The sequence below is a fragment of the Scyliorhinus canicula genome, chromosome 13, assembly GCF_902713615.1.
Source record: "Scyliorhinus canicula chromosome 13, sScyCan1.1, whole genome shotgun sequence".
Lineage (NCBI taxonomy): Eukaryota > Metazoa > Chordata > Chondrichthyes > Carcharhiniformes > Scyliorhinidae > Scyliorhinus > Scyliorhinus canicula.
In genome coordinates, this window is record NC_052158.1 from 19,663,943 (window position 1) to 19,686,105 (window position 22,163).

A 22,163-nucleotide genomic window follows, 5' to 3' on the forward strand; every position below is an offset into this window, starting at 1 on the left:
TTTGGTATGGGCAGGAGGTTGATTGCTGGTATACTGTTTGGTTGACAAAAAAAAAACACCCCAACAGGAACAAGCTGCAGATATTTCCCCTTCTCTGCTCCAGTTAATGAGCTTTAAAGCTAGCCAGGTGACTCCCGCACAGGGTAAAATCAAAGTCAACTAAACAGTATACCAGCAATCAACCTCCTGCCCATACCAAACTTCAGGAAAATGAACACCCAATCCCTACCCCATAACCAACTCCAGCAATATACAAACCCCAACTTTGCGGAAAAACACCCGACAGGAAAGCTCCAGAACAACCCCATGCCCTCCCCCACAATACAACAATCCCACAATAAATACGATGAACCTAACAGTGAACAAATATCTAACTTCTTAGTCCTTGAGTAGTTTTGGTAACCCCCAGTCAATTCTCCAGCGCAAAGTAGTAATCTCTTTCCTTGAACATCACCCAAGCAGTGAATAGCCCTGCTACCTCACGGCGCCGAGGTCCCAGGTTCGATCCCGCCTCTGGATCACTGTCAATGTGGAGTTTCCACATTCTCCCGTGTTTGAGTGGGTTTCGCCCCCACAACCCAAAGATGTGCAAGCTAGGTGGATTGGCCATGCTAAAATGCCCCTTAACTGGAAAAAATGAATTGGGTACTCTAAATTATTAAAAACATAAAAAAAGTTATCTCAAGTTAGAAAGATGAGTGCTTCACTGAAGCCAGGTCACCAATACAATGAGAAGGTGTTAGAATCAGTGAGATGAAATGGAACAAGATGTGGAGGAAGAACTGGGTTTCATTAACTGAAAAGTAGCAGGTTAAATTAGATTATAAAATGGGATCTTTATACCAATGAAAGTATGTTGGTGAAGAAATAATAAGACAATTACGGAAGAAACTCAAGGTGATTAGTCATCGAGAGTGCGCCAGTGTAACATGCAAGTTGTAAAGATTCCAGAGGTTGTAACGAGTGTGATAGAATGAATAAGGAAACCAGTTCCTGCGAGAAATGTAGGTTAATCAACTTCCAAAAAAGTCACTCAAGAATGAAAACAAAAAGATGAGCAGAAATATTTTTACAAAGGATTTTGAAACAACTGGGAATACTTTTCCACAGGGAGAGGGTGAGGCATACACAGTTGTATCTCAATGGAAAATTGAGTAAATATTTTAAACAGGGAGCAGTGGTTCCGAGGAGCAAGGGTAATTGCGTTCAATTTGAATTGATTGATCAATGAGCTGGTGGCTCATTAATAGTTCGATGGGTTCCCATGAAAACTGGCAAAAACGACCGAGCAATTAGCTCTCTTAATCGCACTTTTCCTGACACGGCATTACTTTCAGAATTGAATTTTTTTTCCCATAAATTTAGAGTACCCAATTCATTTTTCCCAATTAAGGGGCAATTTAGAACATAGAACGTAGAACAGAACAGCACAGAACAGGCCCTTCGGCCCTCAATGTTGTGCCGAGCCATGATCACCCTACTCAAACCCACGTATCCACCCTATACCCATAACCCAACAACCCCCCCCCTTAACCTTACTTTTATTAGGACACTACGGGCAATTTAGCATGGCCAATCCACCTAACCCGCACATCTTTGGACTGTGGGAGGAAACCGGAGCACCCGGAGGAAACCCACGCCCACAGGGGGAGGACGTGCAGACTCCACACAGACAGTGACCCAGCCGGGAATCGAACCTGGGACCCTGGAGCTGTGAAGCATTTATGCTAACCACCATGCTACCCTGCTGCGTGGCCAATTCACCTAGCCTGCGCATCTTTGGGTTGTGGGGGCGAAACCCATGCAAACACGGGGAGAATGTGCAAACTCCACACGGACAGTGACCCAGAGCCAGGATTGAACCTGGGGCCTCGGCGCCGTGAGGCAGCAGGGCAAACCCACTGCGCTACCTTTCAGAATTGAATTGATGAATTTATCATTGAACACTCACCAGCTTGTTTCGTTACTTCTTTAATCAGGATCAATGACGCACATATCGCAATGATCCCACCCATTGGAGCTGGGACCCTGTGAATTACACGGCAGACTGGGAACAAATAAAACATGAAAATCATGGCAAGCACACAAAGCCAAAAGGAAAAAAAGTATTAAAACATGGAAATGAAGGATGCCAGTTCAACTTATTCAAACTTGTCTCGAATACTTTAAAACGGAACTCCAATATTACTGGTACTGGTACCACTGGAATGTGACCATTTTGAACTGTCTTTTCCTTCTGTCTTCCTCCAGCTGTGCCTCTGGGAAATGCAACTGATGAAGAAAACTCCAAGGGAGATTTTACTGTTCCTTCAGTTGTGTTGCATTGATCATTCAGACGCAGTGAATATGGGAAAATCGGGCAGAAAAGCGTGCAGGCCTCCAACACAGCCCATTTGATTTGCCGTCCATTTAAATGAACAGACATGAAACCAGATGACCTCTCTCTCCACCTCATTCTCCTGTATTTGCTGTGCCCGGATGTAAGAAACCCCACGCGACCCAAGGGGATACCCCATTTGATCTCCCCGTGGGACTAGTGGAATGGGTTTCCCGGCTAGTGGGCGGAGGCCTGCCCAGCTGAGGCTTATAATTATCTTGGAAAAACCGGCCCAGTCAGGTTGGTGGGACTAATAATGTTGTTTTTACCTCCTGAGGGCAGTTTACTTTGACAGTGAATACACTAGCGTTCACCCGACTACTTAGCCTCCTGGGTCTTTACACCAGGTGGTCAAACAATCCCAACAGGAGGAACATGAAACACAAAGTCAGACGGTCATAGGTTCAAGCCCCAGCTCAGTATCTTCAGCACAATCTCGGCTAGCACTTCAGTGCAGTGTCTTTATGATGTGGTTCAACTGAGGTCTCTTACTCCCGTTCAGATGAATATATCGCATTGCATCATTTCAAGGCCAATATCTAACTCTCAAAGATGAGCCGGTCGTTTATCTCACTGATGTTTATTGAATCTTGTTGTACCCAATTTGGCTACTGTGGTCTCTTATATTAAACAGCGATTGTACTTCAAAACTTCCACTGTTATAACCCCTACGAGACACACAGGGTTGAACCGGTTAATCTCCCCTTGAGCCTCGTGGAGTATGAGCTCCCCCACTGAGGGGTGGAGACCCGTCAGCGGATTATTGGACTTGGGACATGAAGGCCAGCCCAAGCCGGGCCATGTTGTTGTGCGCAGTCTCAGCTGGGACTTGAATTGTGCCTGTATATAGTTTACTTTGACAATAAATATTTTTTGCTGAACTCTCTGTGAACTGCCTAATTTTGTGAAAGTGCCTTATAAAATAAACGAAGAAAATACAGTCATGAGGTTACATCGGCACATGGCCATTTCACAATTTCTCAGTTCTGCCACAGTCCTTCTCCCTTCGCAAACTCCTCTGCTGCTTCCGCCTTTCCAAAATAAAAGTCCTTGAGCTTGTAAGTCACCCTCAGCTTCGCTGGATATACAATGCTGCACTGCATCTTGCTAATGTACAGTGCCCTCTTCACCTGGTTGAAAGCAGTCCGCCTCCTCGCCAGCTCCGCCGTAAAGTCCTGGTATACACGTATACCAGCTCCAGCCCACTGCACCACCCGCTTCTGCTTGGCCCAGCACAGAACCTTCTCCTTCACACTGTACCTACGGAAGCACAGTCACTACCCTTGGTGGCTCACTCGCCTTTGGTACAGGCCTCCACGACCGATGAGCCCGATCCACTTCATATCGGGAGGGATCCTCCCCCTCCCCCAATAGTTTTGTTAGCATCGCGGCAAAATACTCAGTCGGCCTTGGCCCTTCAACTCTTTCGGGCAGCCCCACAATCCTCAAATTCTGTCGCCTCAATCTGTTTTCCAGATCTTCCATTTTTCCTCACAGATCCTTGTTAATCTCCATCACCTTCCACATCTCCTTCCCCATCGAGGTAAATTGATCACCGTGCTGCAATAATGTCTCCTCCACTTCCTTCAGCGCCTCCCCTTGCTCCCGCACCTTCGCCACTGCGCTTGCCAGCGCCGTCGTCACTGGGGAAATCGCCTCCTCCACCAGCACACTCAAAACTTCCCTCATCTCCTTCTTCATTGTCTCCATGTATTTTGTAAACTGCCTTTTGAATTCCGCAGCCATTACCTTAGTTATTTCTTCAGCCGTAAGTAATGCAGCCTCCCCTGGTGCTCCAGCCTCCATTTTCCTTGGTGACCCCGCAGTGACCTTTCCACTCCCCGACGGACCTTCAACTGTATTTCTAACGGCGGTTTTTTTGCTCACCCTTGACATTTTCCTTTACTGTGTCTTCACTGTGCCTTGTCCCTGCTTTTGCCGCCTCCGTGGACCCTGGCACCGGGCTTAAAGCCCCATAAATGCCGTCCCCGAGCGGGAGCCCTCCATTGCGTGGCTGCCTCCCGCCCGCCATCACCGGAAGTATGAAATTGCCCCTTAATTGGAAAAAAATTATTGGGTACTCTAAATTTACATTAAAAAAATAATATAACTGTTATCTGCACTTACGTTTGGTTGGCAAGATCTTACTTAACATGTTTCTGTCACAGGTCATCATATTATAGGCCGAAAATATTGTTGCTACGAAATGGACACATAAAAGCGCAGACAGAACCATAGTGATCCCAGGGTGCCCTGTGAAAAAAAAAGGCGAATAAAGTTATACACATTCATTGGCTAAAAAAGGAATGGAAATATTCCTTAAAGCAATTCTTTATTTATAGACCCAAGCAAAGAAGGTGTCGTTTGGCCCATTAGATCTATGCCAGTATTTTAGAAGAGTAAACCTGAACTAAAATCACACTGCTCCACCTTCTCCCCATTTTTCTCTTAAAAGGTGCAATTCTCACTAATTCAAGAGAAGGAAATATCACCAGCTCAAACGCACATAACCCCCTGATATGGAAATATATCACCTTCCATTCACTGCCACCGGAACGGACTGCCTATTAGCACTGTCGGAGTCCTTTTCATAGAATTTACAGTGCAGAAGGAGGCCATTCGGCCCATCGAGTCTGCACCAGCTCTTGGAAAGAGCACACTACCCAAGGTCAACACCTCCCCCTATCCCAATAACCCCACCCAACACTAAGGGCAATTTTGGACACTAAGGGCAATTTATCATGGCCAATCCACCTAACCTGCACATCTTTGGACTGTGGGAGGAAACAGGAGCACCCGGAGGAAACCCACGCACACACGGGGAGGATGTGCAGACTCCGCACAGACAGTGACCCAAGCTGGAATCGAACCTGGGACCCTGGAGCTGTGAAGCCATTGTGCTATCCACGATGCTACCGTGCTGCCCTCATCGATTGCAGTGGTTCAAGAAGGCAGCTCCCCACGACCTTCTCATGGATAATTACAGCAATAAATTTCCTATCTTGCCAGCGACATTCACATCTCATGAATGGATAAATTAAGAACAACTGGTTCCCTGTCGCAGGGTAATCTGTGCACAAACAACCCTCAAAGTAAAGGAATTCTTGCTAACTTCTCTCCTCGCTCATGAGCAAGTTTAAAGTGGCCACTTTCAAATTGATGACTAGGATTGACATTCCTAAATCCACATGGGATGACACTTTCAGAAATGATTTGTTTGCCATAACTTTATAATTGAACACTCACCACTGTGTCCCATTACTGCAGCAAGGAGGATGGACGTTGTAATGATGTCTGTCTCTGAGGTTCCGACGTTGAACATGTTGTGGCAAACTGTGAACAGAAAAAGCAGAGTCAGAAAGCATTGATCACACATGCGTGCACAAACCCTCCAGCAGTGCCTCTGGGGAATGCAACTGGTCAAGAAAAACACTGGGGAGATCTCTTATTCCTGCACTTGTGATTATTGTGTCATCCGTGTGTAGTGAATTCAGGAGAACGGTTTGAGGAGGGGCACATCATCTAAGAGTCCATTTCATTCTTTTAAAAAAAAAATATTTTTATTCATGGCATTTTCTCATATATACAGAAGAACACATCATCTCAATAAACAACCACAACCCTCCTGCCACCCTGACACCAACACCCCACCACACCCTGCCTTCCCTATTTTAACCCCCTCACCGTCCCCCTGCAAACCCTCCCTTGCTGACCCCTCAATCCTCCTTAAAGAAATCGATAAACGGTTTCCACCTCTGGGTGAACGCCTCCACTGACCCCCCCACCCCCCTGAGAGCGAGCTTGACCTTCTCCAGCCTCAGCAATTCTGCTAAATCGCTCATCCACACCCCCGCTTTCGGCGAGTCCCGCCAACCCAATAAAATCCGTCTCCAGGCTATGTGAGAGGCAAAGGCCGAGAAATCGGCCTCTCTCACCCCTTCGACAACCCTCGGGTCTTCCAACACCCCAAATATCGCCACCTCTGGAGTCAGAACGACCCCCACACCCAGTTTTCCATAAAGAAGTCAATGACAGCTGCCACCACCAAGCAAACCCCTGTATTGAACCCCTTACGGTGAACTTCATCTTCTCCAGCCTGAGAAACCCTGCCATGTTACTGACCCACACTCGTATCGTTGATCTTTATATACCCCTGAAAGGCCTCCCTCACCCGCTCGCACACCTCCTCCTCCGCTAACAAGTCCACCCAGTGTGAGGCTCCTCTGGGGCCTTCCCCACGCACACAAACCCAGAGATCAGCCCATTTTCTTTCCTTTCCTTTTTTAAAATAAATTTAGAATATCCAATTCATTTTTTCCAATTCAGTGGCAATTTTGGCATGGCCAATCCTACCCTGCACATCTTTGAGTTGCAGGGGCCCAGACCCACGCAAACACGGGACGAATGTGCAAACTCCACACGGACAGTGACCCAGAGCCGGGATCGAACCTGGGACCTCGACACTGTGAGGCAACCACAGTGCTAACCACTTGCGCCACCGTGCTGCCCCCATTAACTTTCCTAAAGAACGACTTGGGGTCAAAGATAGGGAGGTTCCGAAACACGAACAGAAGCCTAAGCAGCACCATCAGTCTGACTACCCTGCTAGCGATAGTGGCAACATGTCCCACCTCTTACAGTTTGGGAGTGGTGCAGGAAATGGCTGATGCAATTCAACGTGAGAAAATGTGAGGTCTTGCACTTTGGAAAAAAGAATCCAAGCATAGACTACTTTCTAAACGGTGAGAAAATTCATAATGCCAAAGTACAAAGGGATCTGGGAGTGTTAGTCGAGGATTCCCTAAAGGTAAACATGCAGGTTGAATCTGTGATTAAGAAAGCGAATGCAATGTTGTCATTTATCTCAAGAGGGTTGGAATATGAAAGCAGCGATGTGCTACTGAGCCTTTATAAGGCTCTGGTTAGGCCCCATTTGGAGTACTGTGTCCAGTTTTGGGCCCCACATCTCAGGAAGGACATACTGGCACTGGAGCGTGTCCAGCGGAGATTCACACGGATGATCCCTGGAATGGCGGGTCTAACATATGATGAACGGCTGAGGATCCTGGGATTGTATTCATTGGAGTTTAAAAGGTTAAGGGGAGATCTAATAGAAACTTACAAGATAATACATGGCTTAGAAAGGGTGGACGCAAAGAAACTGTTTCCGTTAGGCGAGGAGACGAGGACCCATGGGCACAGCCTTAGAATTAGAGGGGGTAAATTCAGAACAGAAATGCGGAGACATTTCTTCAGCCAGAGAGTGGTGGGCCTGTGGAATTCATTGCCACGGAGTGCAGTGGAGGCCGGGACGCTAAATGGCTTCAAGGCAGAGATAGATAAATTCTTGATGTCGCGAGGAATTAAGGGCTACGGGGAGAATGCTGGTAGGTGGAGTTGAAATGCCCATCAGCCATGATTGAATGGCGGAGTGGACTCGATGGGCCGAATGACCTTACTTCCACTCCTATGTCTTATGGTCTTACAATCCGCCTTCATCCCCTCCGCCAATCGAGCCAAGTCCAGTCTGTGCAGCTGGGCCCAGCTCCTCGCCAAATGGATATCAAGGTACCTGAGGCTCATTCCCACCACCCTAAACGGCAACTCCCCTCGTCTCCTTTCCTTCCCTCTGGCATTAATTGGTTAACACCTCACTCTTTCCCCTATTCAATTTATATCCTGAAAACTGGCCGAATTCCCCCAGAATCTCCATAATCCCGCCAATGCTGCCCACCGGGTCCGAGATATATAATAACAGGCCGGCCGTGAAACCTTATGTTTAGTAGCCCCTCACTCAATTCTGCTCCAATCCCTCAATGCCCTAATTGCCATTGCTAATGGCTCTGTCGCCAAGACAACAAGCAACAGGAAGAGGGGGCACGCCTGCCACGTCCCATGGTGCAGGCCAAAGTACCCCAAACTCATTTGATTCGTCTGCAAGCTCACCACTGGTACCGTGGGCGGCACGGTAGCACTGTGGTTAGCACTGTGGCTTCACAGCGCCAGGGTCCCAGGCTCCATTCCCAGCTTGGGTCACTGTCTGTATGGAGTCTGCACGTTCTCCCAGTGTCTGCGTGGGTTTCCTTCGGGGGCTCCGGTTTCCTCCCACAAGTCCCGAAAGACGTGCTGTTAGGTGAATTGGACTTTCTGAATTCTCCCTCTGTGTACCCGAACAGGCGCCGGAATGCCTTCTCCGCGTCCATTGCCACCACCACCTTTAACTCCTGCAGCCCCCCCCCCCCCCCCCCCCCCCCCCCCAGCCCCCCACCCCTCTCAAGGGCATCATAATTACATGGAGTAACACAACGAGCCCAGTGGTAGCGGCCACGCTGAGAACGTGGACCCAGCTGAGACAGCACTTCGGGATAACCAAAATGTTCCCCATGGCCCCGATCTGCGGCAATCACAGATTCCCCCCAGCCATGCTAGACACCACCTTCAAAAGATGGAGGCGGGACGGGGACACACTGACGGTCGGGGACTTCTATATGGGCGCAGACTGGCGACGCTGGACGAACTGATGAGGAAGTGGAAACTAGCAAAAGGACAGGAATTGAGACACCTCCAAATAAAGCACTTACTCCGCAAAGAGACAGTAGGGTACCCCGGGGCCCCAGAAAGCACACTACTAGAGAACCTGATAGGCACAAGCAGCGAGAAGGGGGGAGCTGTGTGGGAAAATATACAGACAGCTACTGGACAGAGCGCGGACACCACTGGACGGGACCAGTCAAAAAATGTGAGGATAAACTGGGAAGAGAGATAGGATGGGGACACTGGAGCGAAGCACTGAGCAGGGTGAGCTCCCACCTCCTCCTGCGCAAGGCTAAGCCTAATGCAGCTCAAAGTGGTGCACAGAGAGCATCTGACCAGAACCCCAATGTGCAGGTTCTTCCCGGAGTTGGAGGACAAATGTGATCGGTGCCAGACAGGCCCGGTCAACCACACCCACATGATTTAGGATTGCCCCAAGCTTGCTGGGTTCTGGACAGCCTTCTCCGAGGCAATGTCCAAGGTTGTGGGGGTGAGGGTGAAGCCACGCCCAATCGTGGCAATCTTCGGGGTATCGGAGCAGCCAGAGCTACACATGGGGAAGGGGGCCAACGCCCTCGCTTTCGCATCCCTAATCGCACACCGGAGAATCCTGCTCGGCTGGTGATCGGCAGCACCACCCACAGCTGCAGCCTGGCTCGCTGACCTCTCGGAATTTCTCCACCTGGAGAAGATTAAGTACACCATCCGAGGGTCAGAGGAAGGCTTCCTGGGGGCAGTTCGTCGGCCTGTTCCAAAACCTGTTCGAGGCCAGCACCGAGGAGTAAACCAGGGAAAAAAAGATGAAGAACCAAAGGACTGCGGAACCCCCCAGAGCCAAGATCGAACGTGGGACCTCGGCGCCGAGATGCAGCAATGCTAACCACTGCGCCACCGTGCTACCCCTGTCTTCATTTTTAAAAAAGGTGTCTGCATTAACTTTCCCTCAATGGTGCGTAAACAGCACTCTACGTTAACCCATGCTTTAGGACAGATGATAGGCGGCACGGTACCACAGTGGTTAGCACTCTTGCTTCACAGCGGCAGGGTCCCAGGTTCGATTCCCGGTTTGGATCACTGTCTGTGCGGAGTCTGCATGTTCTCCCTGCATGTGTTTCCTCCGGGTGCTCCAGTTTCCTCCCACAAGTCCCAAAAGATGTGCTGTTAGGTCATTTGAACATTCTAAATTCTCCCTCTGTGTACGAACAGGCACCGGAATGTGGCGACTAGGGGCTTTTCACAGTAACTTCATTGCAGTGTTCATGTTAGCCTACTTGTGACAATAAAAAGGTTATTATTATTATTATCCACCCTCGCCAGCAGTGGCCCCAACACCACCCCAAACCCTTCCGGCCCCGGTGCCTTCGATGCCTGCCATCCATCACCTCCCTCAGCCCAATGGGGCCCTAAGCCCTGAACCACCCCCTCCGCCACCTTGGAAAACTCCAACCCACCCAGGAACTGCCGCATCCACTCCACCCAGGTCGAGGGCTCCAACTCGTACAGCCTCCTATAAAAGGGCCTCAAAAACCTCGTTCATCCCCTTCTAGGTCCATCACCACCTTACCCTTATCGTCCCACACTGTACCAATCTTCCTCAACACTGCCTTCTTCCTCAACTGATGGGCCAACATCCTGCTCGCCTTCTCCCCAAACTCATACACTGCCCCTCTGGCCCTCCGCAACTGCCCCACCACCTTCCCCATAGAGACTAGCCCAAACTCCATCTGGAGCCTCTCTGCCTTTCTTTCAACAAGCCCGCCTCCAGCGCTTCCGAATACCTCCTGTCCACCCGCAAAATCTCACCAACTAGCCTTGCCCTAGTCAGTGCACAAATCCCCTGTGGCTGTCCCCCTCTCTAACAGGTATGCCATTTTGGATACAGTTGGGGGGGGGATAGCCTATCAGAGGAAAGCAACAGCAGCCAGAACAGTAGCACCATAACTGGCTCTGTTGCTCAGCATGGGAGGGAAAAGTGCAGAAGAGCAATAGTTATAGGGGACACTATAGTAAGGAGCATAGAATGACACTTCTGTGGATGTGAAAGAGACTCCAGGATGGTATGTTGCCTCCCTGGTGCTAGGGTCAAGGATGTCTCTGAACGAAGGCAAGACATCCTGAAGGGGGAGAGTAAATAGCTAGAGGTTGTAGTACACATAGGTACTAACGGCATAGGCAGGAAGGGCGATGAGGTCCTGCAGAAGAAGTTCAGGGAGTTAGGCAGTGAGCTAAAAAACAGGACCTCCAGGGATGTAATCTCAGGATTACTCCCTGTGCCACGTGCCAGTGAGGCGAGAAATAAATCACCTGGAACGGATGGACTACACCCCATGATTCTAAAAGAGATAGCTGAGGAGATTGGGGAGGCATTGGTGGTGATCTTTCATGAATCACTGGAGGCAGGAAGGGTCCCAGAGGACTGGAAAGTGGCTAATGTAGCACCACTGTTTAAGAAGGGAGTGAGGCACCGAGGTTCTTGTTCCTTTTTCAGTGCCTGCCCATATTTATCCCCAGGGCCTTCTTTAGGAGAGTGACCGGCAGTATTCTGAGCTTTGTGTGGGCACATGGGACTCCGAGAGTGAGGAGGGTATTCCTGGAGCGAGGAAGGGATAGAGGCGGGCTGGCGCTGCCCAACCTTCTGGGGTACTATTGGGCAGCCAATGTGTCAATGGTGCGTAAATGGGTGATGGAGGGGGGAGGGGCGGCGTGGAAAAGAATGGAGATGGCGTCATGTAGAGGTACAAGCCTGGGTGCCATGGTAACGGCACCGTTGCCGCTCTCCCCCAAGAGGGTTACCACGAGCCCGGTGGTGGCGGCGACCCTAAGAATCTGGGGACAGTGGAGACGGCATCGGGGGGAAACAGGGGGCTCGATGGAGGCTCCACTGGGTGGCAACCATCGGTTCATCCCGGGGAACACGGATGGGGGATTCAGGGGATGGCAAAGGGCGGGCATCAGCAAATTGAGGGACCTGTTTATTGGCGGGAGGTTTGCGGGCCTGGGGGAACTGGAAGATAAATTTGGCCTTCCCCAGGGGAACATGTTCAGATACCTGCAGGTAAAGGCGTTTGCTAGGCGACAGGTAGAGGGATTCCCTTTGCTGCCCTCGCAGGGGACGATGGACAGAGTGCTTTCGGGGGTGTGGGTAGGAGAGGGGAAGGTGTCTGACATCTATAAGGTAATGCAGGAGGTGGAGGAGTCGTCAGTGGAGGAGCTGAAGGCTAAATGGGAGGAGGAACTCGGGGAGCAGATAGAGGATGGGACTTGGGCGGAGGCCTTGGAGAGAGTCAACTCCTCCTCCTCATGTGCGAGGCTTAGTCTCATCCAATTTAAGGTGCTGCACCGGGCCCATATGTCCGGGACTGGGATGAGTAGGTTCTTCGGGGGTGAGGACAGGTGCACCAGATGTTCGGGGAGTCCTGCGAACCACGCCCATATGTTCTGGGCAAGCCCAGCACTGGAAGAATTCTGGAAGGGGGTGGCGGGGACGGTGTCGAGGGTGGTTGGATCCAGGGTCAAACCAGGGTGGGGACTCGCGATTTTTGGGGTGGGGGTGGAGCTGGGAGTGCAGGAGGCGAAAGAGGCCGGTGTCCTGGCCTTTGCGTCCCTAGTAGCCCGTCGAAGGATTCTGTTACAATGGAAGGATGCAAGGCCCCCAAGCGTGGAGACCTGGATCAGTGACATGGCGGGATTTATAAAATTGGAAAAGGTCAAATTTGCCCTGAGAGGATCAATACAAGGGTTCTATAAACGATGGCAGCCTTTTCTGGACTTCCTGGCTCAGAGATAGGTAACTGGGTCAATAGCAGCAGCAACCCGGGGGGGGGGGGGGGGGTGCATTATTGTAGTGTTTATTCTGTAACTTTATAGTGTGTTAATTTGCGTTGTTGTTAAAATGCTGGGTTGTTCATGGGGATGGGGCGAATGTGTATGATTGTTAATATTATTGTTATTTTCGGTATTTTACTAAGGTGCGTTATTGTTGTATAAAATCAAAATTTCTCAATAAAAATTATTTTTTAAAAAAAGAAGGGAGTGAGGCAGAAAACGGGAAATTATGGGCCAGTTAGCCGGACTTTGGTCATTGGTAAGATTTTAGAGTCCATTATTAAAGATGAGATTGCGGAGTACTTGGAAGTGCATGATGAATCATGGGCAGCACGGTAGCACAGTGTTAGCAGTTGCTTCACAGCTCCAGGGTCCCAGGTTCGATTCCCGGCTTGGATCACTGTCTGTGCGGTGTCTGCACGTGGGTTTTCTCTGGGTGCTCCGATTTCCTCCCACAGTCTAAAGATGTGCGGGTTAGGTGGATCGGCCATGCTAAATTGCCCTTAGTACCTGAAAAGGTGGGTGGGGTTACTGGGATGGTAAGGGGTTGTGGGCTTGGGTATCGTATTTAGAAAATAGTCTATGCCTAAATTCTTCCTTCCAAAAAGTGCATAACCTCACACTTTTCCACATTGTATTCCATCTGCCACTTCTTTGCCCACTCCCCTAGCCTGTCCAAATCCTTCTGCAACCCCCTTGCTTCCTCAATACTACCTGTCCCTCTACAGATCTTTGTATCATCCACAAATTTAGCAACAGTGCCTTCAATTCCTTCATCCAGATCGTTAATGTTTATTGTGAAAAGTTGTGGTCCCAGCACAGACCCCTGAGGCACGCCACTAATTACCGGCTGCCATCCTGAAAAAGATCCCTTTATCCCCACTCTCTGCCTTCTGCCAGTCAGCCAATCCTCTATCCATGGCAGGATCTTACCCTGAACACCATGGGTTCTTAACTTATTCAACAGTCTCCTATGCGACACGTTGTCAAAGGCCTTCTGGAAATCTGGATAAATCATGTCCTCTGGTTCTCCTTTGCCTAACTTCCTTGTTCCCTCCTCAAAGGACTCTTAACAGATTTGTTAGACATGACCTCCCCTTGACGAGGCCGTGCTGACTCAGTCCTATTTTATCATGTACTTCCAAGTACTCTGCGATCTCATCTTTAATAATGGACTCTAAAATCTTACCAATGACCAAAGTCAGGCTAATCAGCCTATAATCTGAAAGATCACCACCAATGCCTCCACAATCTCCTCAGCTATCTCTTTTAGAACCCTGGGGTGTAGTCCATCCGGTCCAGGTGACTTATCCACCTTTAGACCTTTCAGCTTCCCCAGAATCTTCTCCTTAATGATGGCCACTACACTCCTGATCCTCCTGCAGCTCTGACATTCCACTGGTGTCTTCCACCATGAAGACTGATGCAAGGTAACTTTCAGTTCGTCTGCCATTTATTTGTTTCCTATTATTCTCCAGCCTCATTTTCCAGTGGTCCAACGTCTATTTATGCCTCTCTCCTACCTTTTTATATATTGAAAAAAAACTCTCCCTATCTTTCCAGCTAGTTTACACTCATATTTCATCTTCTCCCTCATTGGTTTTTTAGTTGTCCTCTGCTCGCTTTTAAAGCTTCCCGCTAATCCTCACCATTTTTTATACTTTTTCTTTTGCTTTTATGCTGTCCTTGACTTCCCTCATCAGCCAGGGATACCTCTACCTCCCTTGAGCTTGTTTCCTCCTCTTTGGGATGAATTTCTATTGTGCCTCCTGAATAACCCCCAAAAACAACTGCCATTGCTGTTCCACTGTCTTCCCTGCTAAGCTCCCTTTCCAATCAACTCTGGCCAGCTCCTCCCTCACGTCTTTATAGTTACCCTTATTTAATTGTAATACCATTACATCTGATAGCTGCTTCTCCCTCTCATTATCACATTATTGTCACTGCTCCCTCGGGGTTCCTTCACCTTAAGTGCCCTAATCAAGGCTGCCTTATTACACGTCACCAAATCCAGAATTGCCTGTTCCCTACTCGGCTCTGTCACAAGCTGCTCCAAAAAAAAACATCTCTCAGACATTCCACAAATTCCTTTTCTTGGGACCCACTACAGTAGTCCCCCGTTATACCGCGCTCCGCAATACCGCGGTTCGCGATATACCGCGGGGGGGCTGATGGACCCCAACTGTCAGTTGTGTCAATTTCAGCGGCCGGCTCCAGAGAGGGAAGCTGCTCTCACTGAAATAATCAGCCCGCCGCTGAAATTGACACTGCCCGCTGCTCTCTCCCTCCAATCCAACTTTTAAGTTTTAATGTTTCTGATTGGAGGGAGAGAGCAGCCGGCAGTGTCAATTTCAGCGGCCAGCTGATTGTTTCAGTGGGAGAGCAGTTTCCCTCTCCGGATCAAAGTGAGCCGTCCGCTGAAATTGACACTGCCGGCTGCTCTCTCCCTCCAATCAGAAACATTAAAACTTAAAAGTTGGATTGGAGGGAGAGAGCAGCGGGCAGTGTCAATTTCAGCGGACGGCTCACTTTGATCCAGAGAGGGAAGCTGCTCTCACTGAAACAATCAGCTGGCCGCTGAAATTGACACTGCCGAGGGGGGGGGCGGGTGTTGGGGGGGGGGGAGAAGGGGGGGGAGAAGGGGGGGGGCGGGTGTTGGGGGGGGGGGCGGGTGTTGGGGGGGGGGCGGGTGGGGGGGGAGAAGGGAGGGGGCGGGTGTTGGGGGGGGAAGAAGGGAGGGGGGGCGGGTGTTGGGGGGGGAGAAGGGAGGGGGCGGTGTTGGGGGGGGAGAAGGGAGGGGGGGAGAAGGGGGGGGAGAAGGGAGGGGGGGGGAGAAGGGAGGGGGGGGGAGAAGGGAGGGGGGAGAAGGGAGGGGGGGAGAAGGGGGGGGAGAAGGGAGGGGGGGGAGAAGGGGGGAGAAGAGGGGGAGGAGAAGAGGGGGGGAGAGGAGGGGGGGAGAGGAGGGGGGTGTTGGGGGGGGGTGTTGGGGGGCGGGGTGTTGGGGGGGAGAAGAGGGGGGGGGGTTGTGGAGGGGGGTGTTGGAGGGGGGTGTTGGAGGGGGGTGTTGGAGGGGGGTTGTTGGAGGGGGGAGAGGATGGGGGGAGAGGAGGGGGGGCGGGGTGTTGGGGGGAGAGGAGGGGGGCGGGTGTTGGGGGGGAGAGGAGGGGGGGCGGGTGTTGGGGGGGAGAGGAGGGAGGCGGGTGTTGGGGGGGAGAGGAGGGGGGCGGGTGTTGGCGGGGAGAGGTGGGGGGGCGGGTGTTGGAGGGGGGGTGTTGGGGGGGGTGTTGGGGGGGTCGGGTGTTGGGGGGGGGTCGGGTGTTGGGGGGGGTCGGGTGTTGGGGGGGGTGTTGGGGGGGGCGGGTGTGGGGGGAGAGGATGGGGGGCGGGTGTTGGGGGGGAGAGGAGGGGGGCGGGTGTTGGGGGGGGAGAGGAGGGGGGGGCGGGGTGTTGGGGGGGGAGAGGAGGGGAGGCGGGTGTTGGGGGGGAGGGGAGGCGGGTGTTGGGGGGAGAGGAGGGCGGCGGGTGTTGGGGGGAGAGGAGGGGGCGGGTGTTGGGGGGGGAGAGGAGGGGGCGGGGGGGGGGGGGGAGAGGAGGGGGCGGGTGTTGGGGGGGGAGAGGAGGGGGGCGGGTGTTGGGGGGGGAGGGGAGGGGGGGCGGGTGTTGGGGGGGGGAGAGGGGGGGCGGGTGTGGGGGGGGGAGGGGGGGAGGGGGGGGGGTGTTGGGGGGAGGGGGGCGGGTGTTGGGGGGGAGAGGAGGGGGCGGGTGTTGGGGGGAGAGGAGGGGGGGCGGGTGTTGGGGGGAGAGGAGGGGGGCGGGTGTTGGGGGGAGAGGAGGGGGGGGGGTGTTGGGGGCGAGGAGGTGTGGGGGGAGAGGAGGGGGGGGCGGGGTGTGGGGGGGGGACGAGGAGGGAGGCGGGTGTTGGGTGGGAGGGGAGGCGGGTGTGGGGGAGAGGAGGGCGGCGGGTGTTGGGGGAGAGGAGGGGGCCGGGGTTGTTGGGGGGAGAGGAGGGGGGGCGGGTGTGGGGGGGGAGAGGAGGGGGGGCGGGTGTGGGGGGGGGAGAGGTGGGGGGGGGGTGTGGGGGGGACCCCCCCTGCGGGTGTGGGGGGGAACCCCCCCTGCGGGTGTGGGGGGAACCCCCCTGCGGGTGTGGGGGAGACCCCCCTGCGGGTGTGGGGGAGACCCCCTGCAGGGGCGAACCGGAGGGTGTTGGGGGGGTAGAGGGGGCGAGCCGGAGGGTGTGGGGGGAGAGGGGTCTAGTTGGAGGATGTGGGGGGAGAGGGGGCAAGCCGGAGGAAAAAAAAAGAAATTGACACTGCCGGCTGCTCTCTCCCTCCAATCAGAAACATTAAAACGTAAAAGTTGGATTGGAGGGGAGAGAGCAGCGGGCAGTGTCAATTTCAGCGGCCGGCTGATTTCAGTGAGAGTGCAGCTTCCCTCTCCGGATCAAAGTGAGCCGGCTGCTGAAATTTTAATTGGATCCACGATGGGGGTTTTAAATTTATTTAAAAATCTATGCTAGCGCTTCCCATTGTGAGTCTACGGGGGTCTGACCTCTCCCCCCGCCCCCCCGTCCCCCGTAGACTCACAATGGGAAGCGCTAGCATAGATTTTTAAATAAATTTAAAACCCCCATCATGGATATCCGCGGCTCGGTTACAACGCGGGTGGGGGTCTTGGACCCCAACACCCGCGTTATAAAGGGGGACTACTGTACCAACTTGATTTTCCCAGTCCTCCTGCATATTCAAGACCCCATGATCATTGTGATATTGCCTTTTTTATATGCCTTTTCTATCTCCTGATTTATTTTCTGCCCCACATCCTGACTACTGCTAGGGGGCCTGTACGTAACTCCCATCAGGGTCTTTTTACCTTTGCGATTCCTCAACTCTACCCACAGAGATTCTATGCCTTCTGATCCTACATGGCTCCTTGCTGTCAATTTAACTTCATTCCTTACTAACAATGCATACCCGCCCCCTTTGCCCATCTTCCTGTCATTTCGATAGGATACAGAACCTTGTATATTTAGATCCGAGCCCTGATCCCCTTGCAGCTACACCCCTATAATGCCCACAACATTGTACCGGCCAATTTCAATGTGCGCAACAAGTTCATTTGCCTTGTTTCGTATACTGCGCGCATTTAGGTACAACACCCTCAGTCCTACATTGACCACCTCCCTTCTCATAATTGTCACCTTTTTTGCACTGCCTGAGGGTGGTGTTGTTCTCTCATTTTGGTTCTCTATTTCCCTTTCAGTTATTACACCTTCTAAGCTAACGCTCTGGTTCCCACACCCTGCCATACTAGTTTATATCTCCCGAGTGACCCTAGCAAACCTCCCAGCCAGGATATTGGTGCCGCTCCAGTTTAAATGCAACCCGTCTTTCTTATACAGGTCCCACTTGCCCCGGAAGAGATCCCAATAGTCCAGAATTCTGAAACGCTCCCTCCTACGCCATCAGTTTAGCCACGTGTTTAGCTGCACTATCCTCCTATTTCTAGCCTCACTAGCACGTGGCACAGGCAGTAACCCTGAGATTACAAACCTAGAGGTCCTGCTTTTTAGCTCACTACCCAACTCCCTGAACTCCTTCTACAGGGCCTCATCACTCTTCCTGCCTATGTCATTAGTACCTATCTGTACTACGACCTCTGGCTGTTCGCCCTCCCCCTTCAGGATGTCCAGTGTTCGTTTAGAGACATTCTTGACCCTGGCACCAGAGAGGCAACATACCATCCTGGAGTCTCTTTCACGTCCACAGAAGCACCTATTGGTGCCGCTTTTTGGGGACTGCCTATAATCCCTACTCCGGAGCAGAGCTGCTGGCCTTCCATATGTCCGGTAACTCTCGAAGGCGGGATTTCATTCCAAAATAGGAACGGAAGTCTTGTCTTAAAGCAATTTACAGTGCTCCCATTCAGCAGCATCCCTCCACGACATTTTAGCTGGGGGTCTGGGGATCTTAGCGTGCTGCAAACCCCAGTCCTGGGTGTGAAGCATATCAGAAATGCAAAGAAATTAGAACCAGCAAAGAGAAAAGTAATACAGGTAGGAGGTGAACAAACAGTACCTTCAGTCTGCATCCAACACAGAAATGCAATGATAAGAAAGATAAACGAAAGCACTGGGGAAAACTCCAAGAAATGTTGCATCTTCTCTCGAATTAACTGGAAACCTGGAAAAATAAGCAAATTGATATCAACAATACTTGATCAGAAAATATTCTCAGAATCAAATTAACCATTCTGAAAATTGAGGTCCAAAACTTAGTGTGACATAGACTTTAAATTTAAAAGTTTCATGGGATCTCTAATATTAAATTGTAAGATTTAACTTCTCGACACAAAATTATGCAATGAACAATTTTCACTTACTTATTCTGCAGTCCTCATTCAGGCACGGTGCTTTATCCAAAAATGTTGCAGCCACAGTTAGCAGTGTGGCAAGAGCAGTAATAAATGCAGCCCTGGAAAATGCCACAGTGCAGTGATGTATACATGTCAGGCCTGAAAGAGAAATATTATTTTAAAGTTACATTGTCTGCCAAACCAGATTACAAAATTAAATAGGAACATTTTGACCCTCATAAATGTAATTCCATAGAATCTCTGTGGTGCAGGAGCCGGCCATTCGGCCCATCGAGTCTGTAGTGACCCTCTGAAAGAGCACCCTACCTAGGCCCACTCCCTCGCCCTATTCCTTTAAATCCATAACCCCACCTAACCTCACATCTTTGGACACTAAGGGGTAATTTAGCATGGCCAATCCGCCTAACCTGCACATCTTTGGACTGTGGGAGGAAACTGGAGCACCTGGAGGAAACCCATACAGAAAAGGTGGAACGTGCAAGCTCCATAGAGACAGTCACCCTAGGCCAGAATCGAACGCGGGTCCCTGGCGCTGTGAGGCAGCAGTTCTAACCATTGTGCCATCATGGTATTAGAGACTCATGTATTGCAAATTAGTAGACTTTGTGACTCATGAATGCTGGTATCAAATCCCTCCACGTGCGAGTTATCATACACAGATAGAATTAATAGCGAACAAATACACAAAAAATAGTTCTGAATAATTAATTCATTAATTATTCTAAATAATTAATTCAGGTCTGAGAATAAGACAACATTATGTGAATATTACATAATGTAGTATGAACACGGTTCTTCACACATCACATTCTTCAAACCTGGGCTGAAGTCTCTATTCGATAATAATAATCTTCATTATTGTCACAAGTAGGCTCACATTAACACTGCAATGAAGTTACTGTGAAAATCCCTGAGTCGCCACACTCTGGCGCCTGTTCGGGTACACTGAGGGAGAATCCAGAATGTCCAATTCACCTAACAAGCACGTCTTTCAGGACTTATGGGAGGAAACCGGAGCACCCGGAGGAAACCCACGCAGACACTGGGAGAACGTGCAGACTCCACACAGTTCGTGACCCAAGCGGGAATCAAACCCGTGACCCTGGTGCTGTGTAGCAACAGTGCTGACCACTGTGCTGCCATGCTGCCCTAAAACTGCCTTCACTCTTTCTCCATACCATTGCCCAACTCAGCTCTTACTCCAGCCCAATTGAAACAGTCGGCCATCACCTCCCTCACCTTCAGACTCGATTATCAATACATGTTTACTTGCTGTTTACTCCCTCCCTCTACCATAAACCTAAACTCAGCCGTAATTTTTCTGCATGTGTCCCATCCTTTCCCAAGTTCCTGCTAGCCATCACCCAGTCCTCATAAGCCGACATTGGCTTTCACCCTGAATGCCTTAAATTTAAATTTCTCATCCTGCTGTTTACACCTTTCAAGGGCACCGTTCCTTCTCAACTGCTTTCAGGCACATATCCCCCTTGCTCTGGAGGTATGTCTTAAAACTTTGCGCTTCTTCACTGACTTCTGCTCCTCAAATCCTGCTTCGAAGAAGATTGTTTGGACTCCTTCTAATGTGCATGGGTATAAAATTAGTTTGCTTTTTTAAAAAAAAAATTCCAATTAAGGGGCAATTTGGGCGTGGCCAATCCACCTACCCTGCACGTCTTTTTGGGGGTGAGACCCACGCAGACACGGCGCAAATGCGCAAACTCCACACGGACAGTGACCCGGGGCCGGGATCGAACCCGGGTTCTCGGTGAAGTGAGGCAGCAGTGCTAACCACTGTGCCGCCGTGCCGAGCCTAAAATTTGCTTGCTGACAGGAAACTAGTGATTAGGGTAACAGATTTAGCTTGGTGCTGACTTCACTCTCCATATGGTTGGTTTGTGGTTGGGTAGAGGGTTCACAATATTGACATTTCCTGTCACCACAAAATCAGGCTGAGGTGAACACATGGCAAGTTGGACTATTACAGATTACCAGACGGCAGAAACAGGCTAGCAGCATGGATAGACAAACTCAATTTATTGCGAAAATGTACAAGATAATTCACTCTGGAAGGACAATCAAGCAGTTTGACTTTACACACATTTCAAATACACTGATGGCGAAAATGAACAGAGAACTGGGCCATAAGTAAATCATATCTGCGAATTGTAAGTGTAGGAAGGTAGTGCCACTAAAAGAAAAGGTTAATGGTATTTTGTGCAATATAAATAAAGTCGCAAAACAAAAGAGGAAGGAGGTCAAGGCACCATTTAGACAACAGTGTACTTGTGCTCCGTTCCAAAAAGGGTAAAGGCATGGAGTGCGCACTACACCGATTTAAAACGATAACACTCGTGAAGAGAAACTACTGCTCAGGGCCTTGATGACTGTGGCAGAGGTCATGTCCGGGCATGGGATGGCGAAAGGGAAGAGTGAGTACTCGTCAAGGATGTTGAGGAAGTACACGTTACGGTTAGTGGAGGGGAGGGGAGGGGTCCTTTGAAATCCATGCTGAGGCGATCAAAGGGGCACAAGGCCCTTACCAGGCGTGCTCTGTCTGGCCGATATGAAGTGCGGTTTTCACTCCACGCAGACCTGGCAATCCCTGGTCATGGTTCTGACCTCCTCGATGGAGTAAGGCAGGTTGCGGGCCTTGATATAATGGAAAAGCCAGGTGACCCCCGGGTGACAGAAGCCATTGTGGAGGGCCCGCAATCGGTCAATTTGTGCGCTGGCACAAGTACCGCGGGAAAGGGCATATGGGGGCTCATTAAGCTTCCCAGGATACTGGATATCATAGCTGTAGGTGGAGAGTTCGATCCTCCACCTCAGTATCTTATCGTTTTTTATTTTGCCCCGTTATGCGTTGTCAAACATAAAGGCTACCAACCGTTGGTAAGGGTGAACCTCCTACCAGCTCGGCAGTGCCTCCAATGCCGCACAACTTCCACGATGGCTTGTGCTTCCTTCTCGACAGAGGAGTGTTGAATCTCGGAAGCATTGAGGATTCTAGAGAAGAAGGCTACTGGCCTGCCCGCCTGGTTGAGGGTAGCAG

At 50.9% G+C, this 22,163-nt stretch overlaps 1 protein-coding gene across 1 annotated transcript in view; it reads right to left on the bottom strand.

Moving 5' to 3' along the window:
- The window catches only part of LOC119976507 (hemicentin-1-like), a 48,534-nt gene that overhangs the window by 10,776 nt on the left and 15,595 nt on the right, over positions 1-22,163 (bottom strand). The window contains exons 5-9 of the mRNA XM_038817052.1: positions 19,118-19,249; positions 18,814-18,918; positions 5,624-5,710; positions 4,505-4,630; positions 1,952-2,047 (exon numbers count right to left, since the gene is read on the bottom strand). Coding sequence (XP_038672980.1) covers positions 1,952-2,047; positions 4,505-4,630; positions 5,624-5,710; positions 18,814-18,918; positions 19,118-19,249 — 546 coding nt within the window. The remainder of the gene's footprint in view (positions 1-1,951; positions 2,048-4,504; positions 4,631-5,623; positions 5,711-18,813; positions 18,919-19,117; positions 19,250-22,163) is intronic.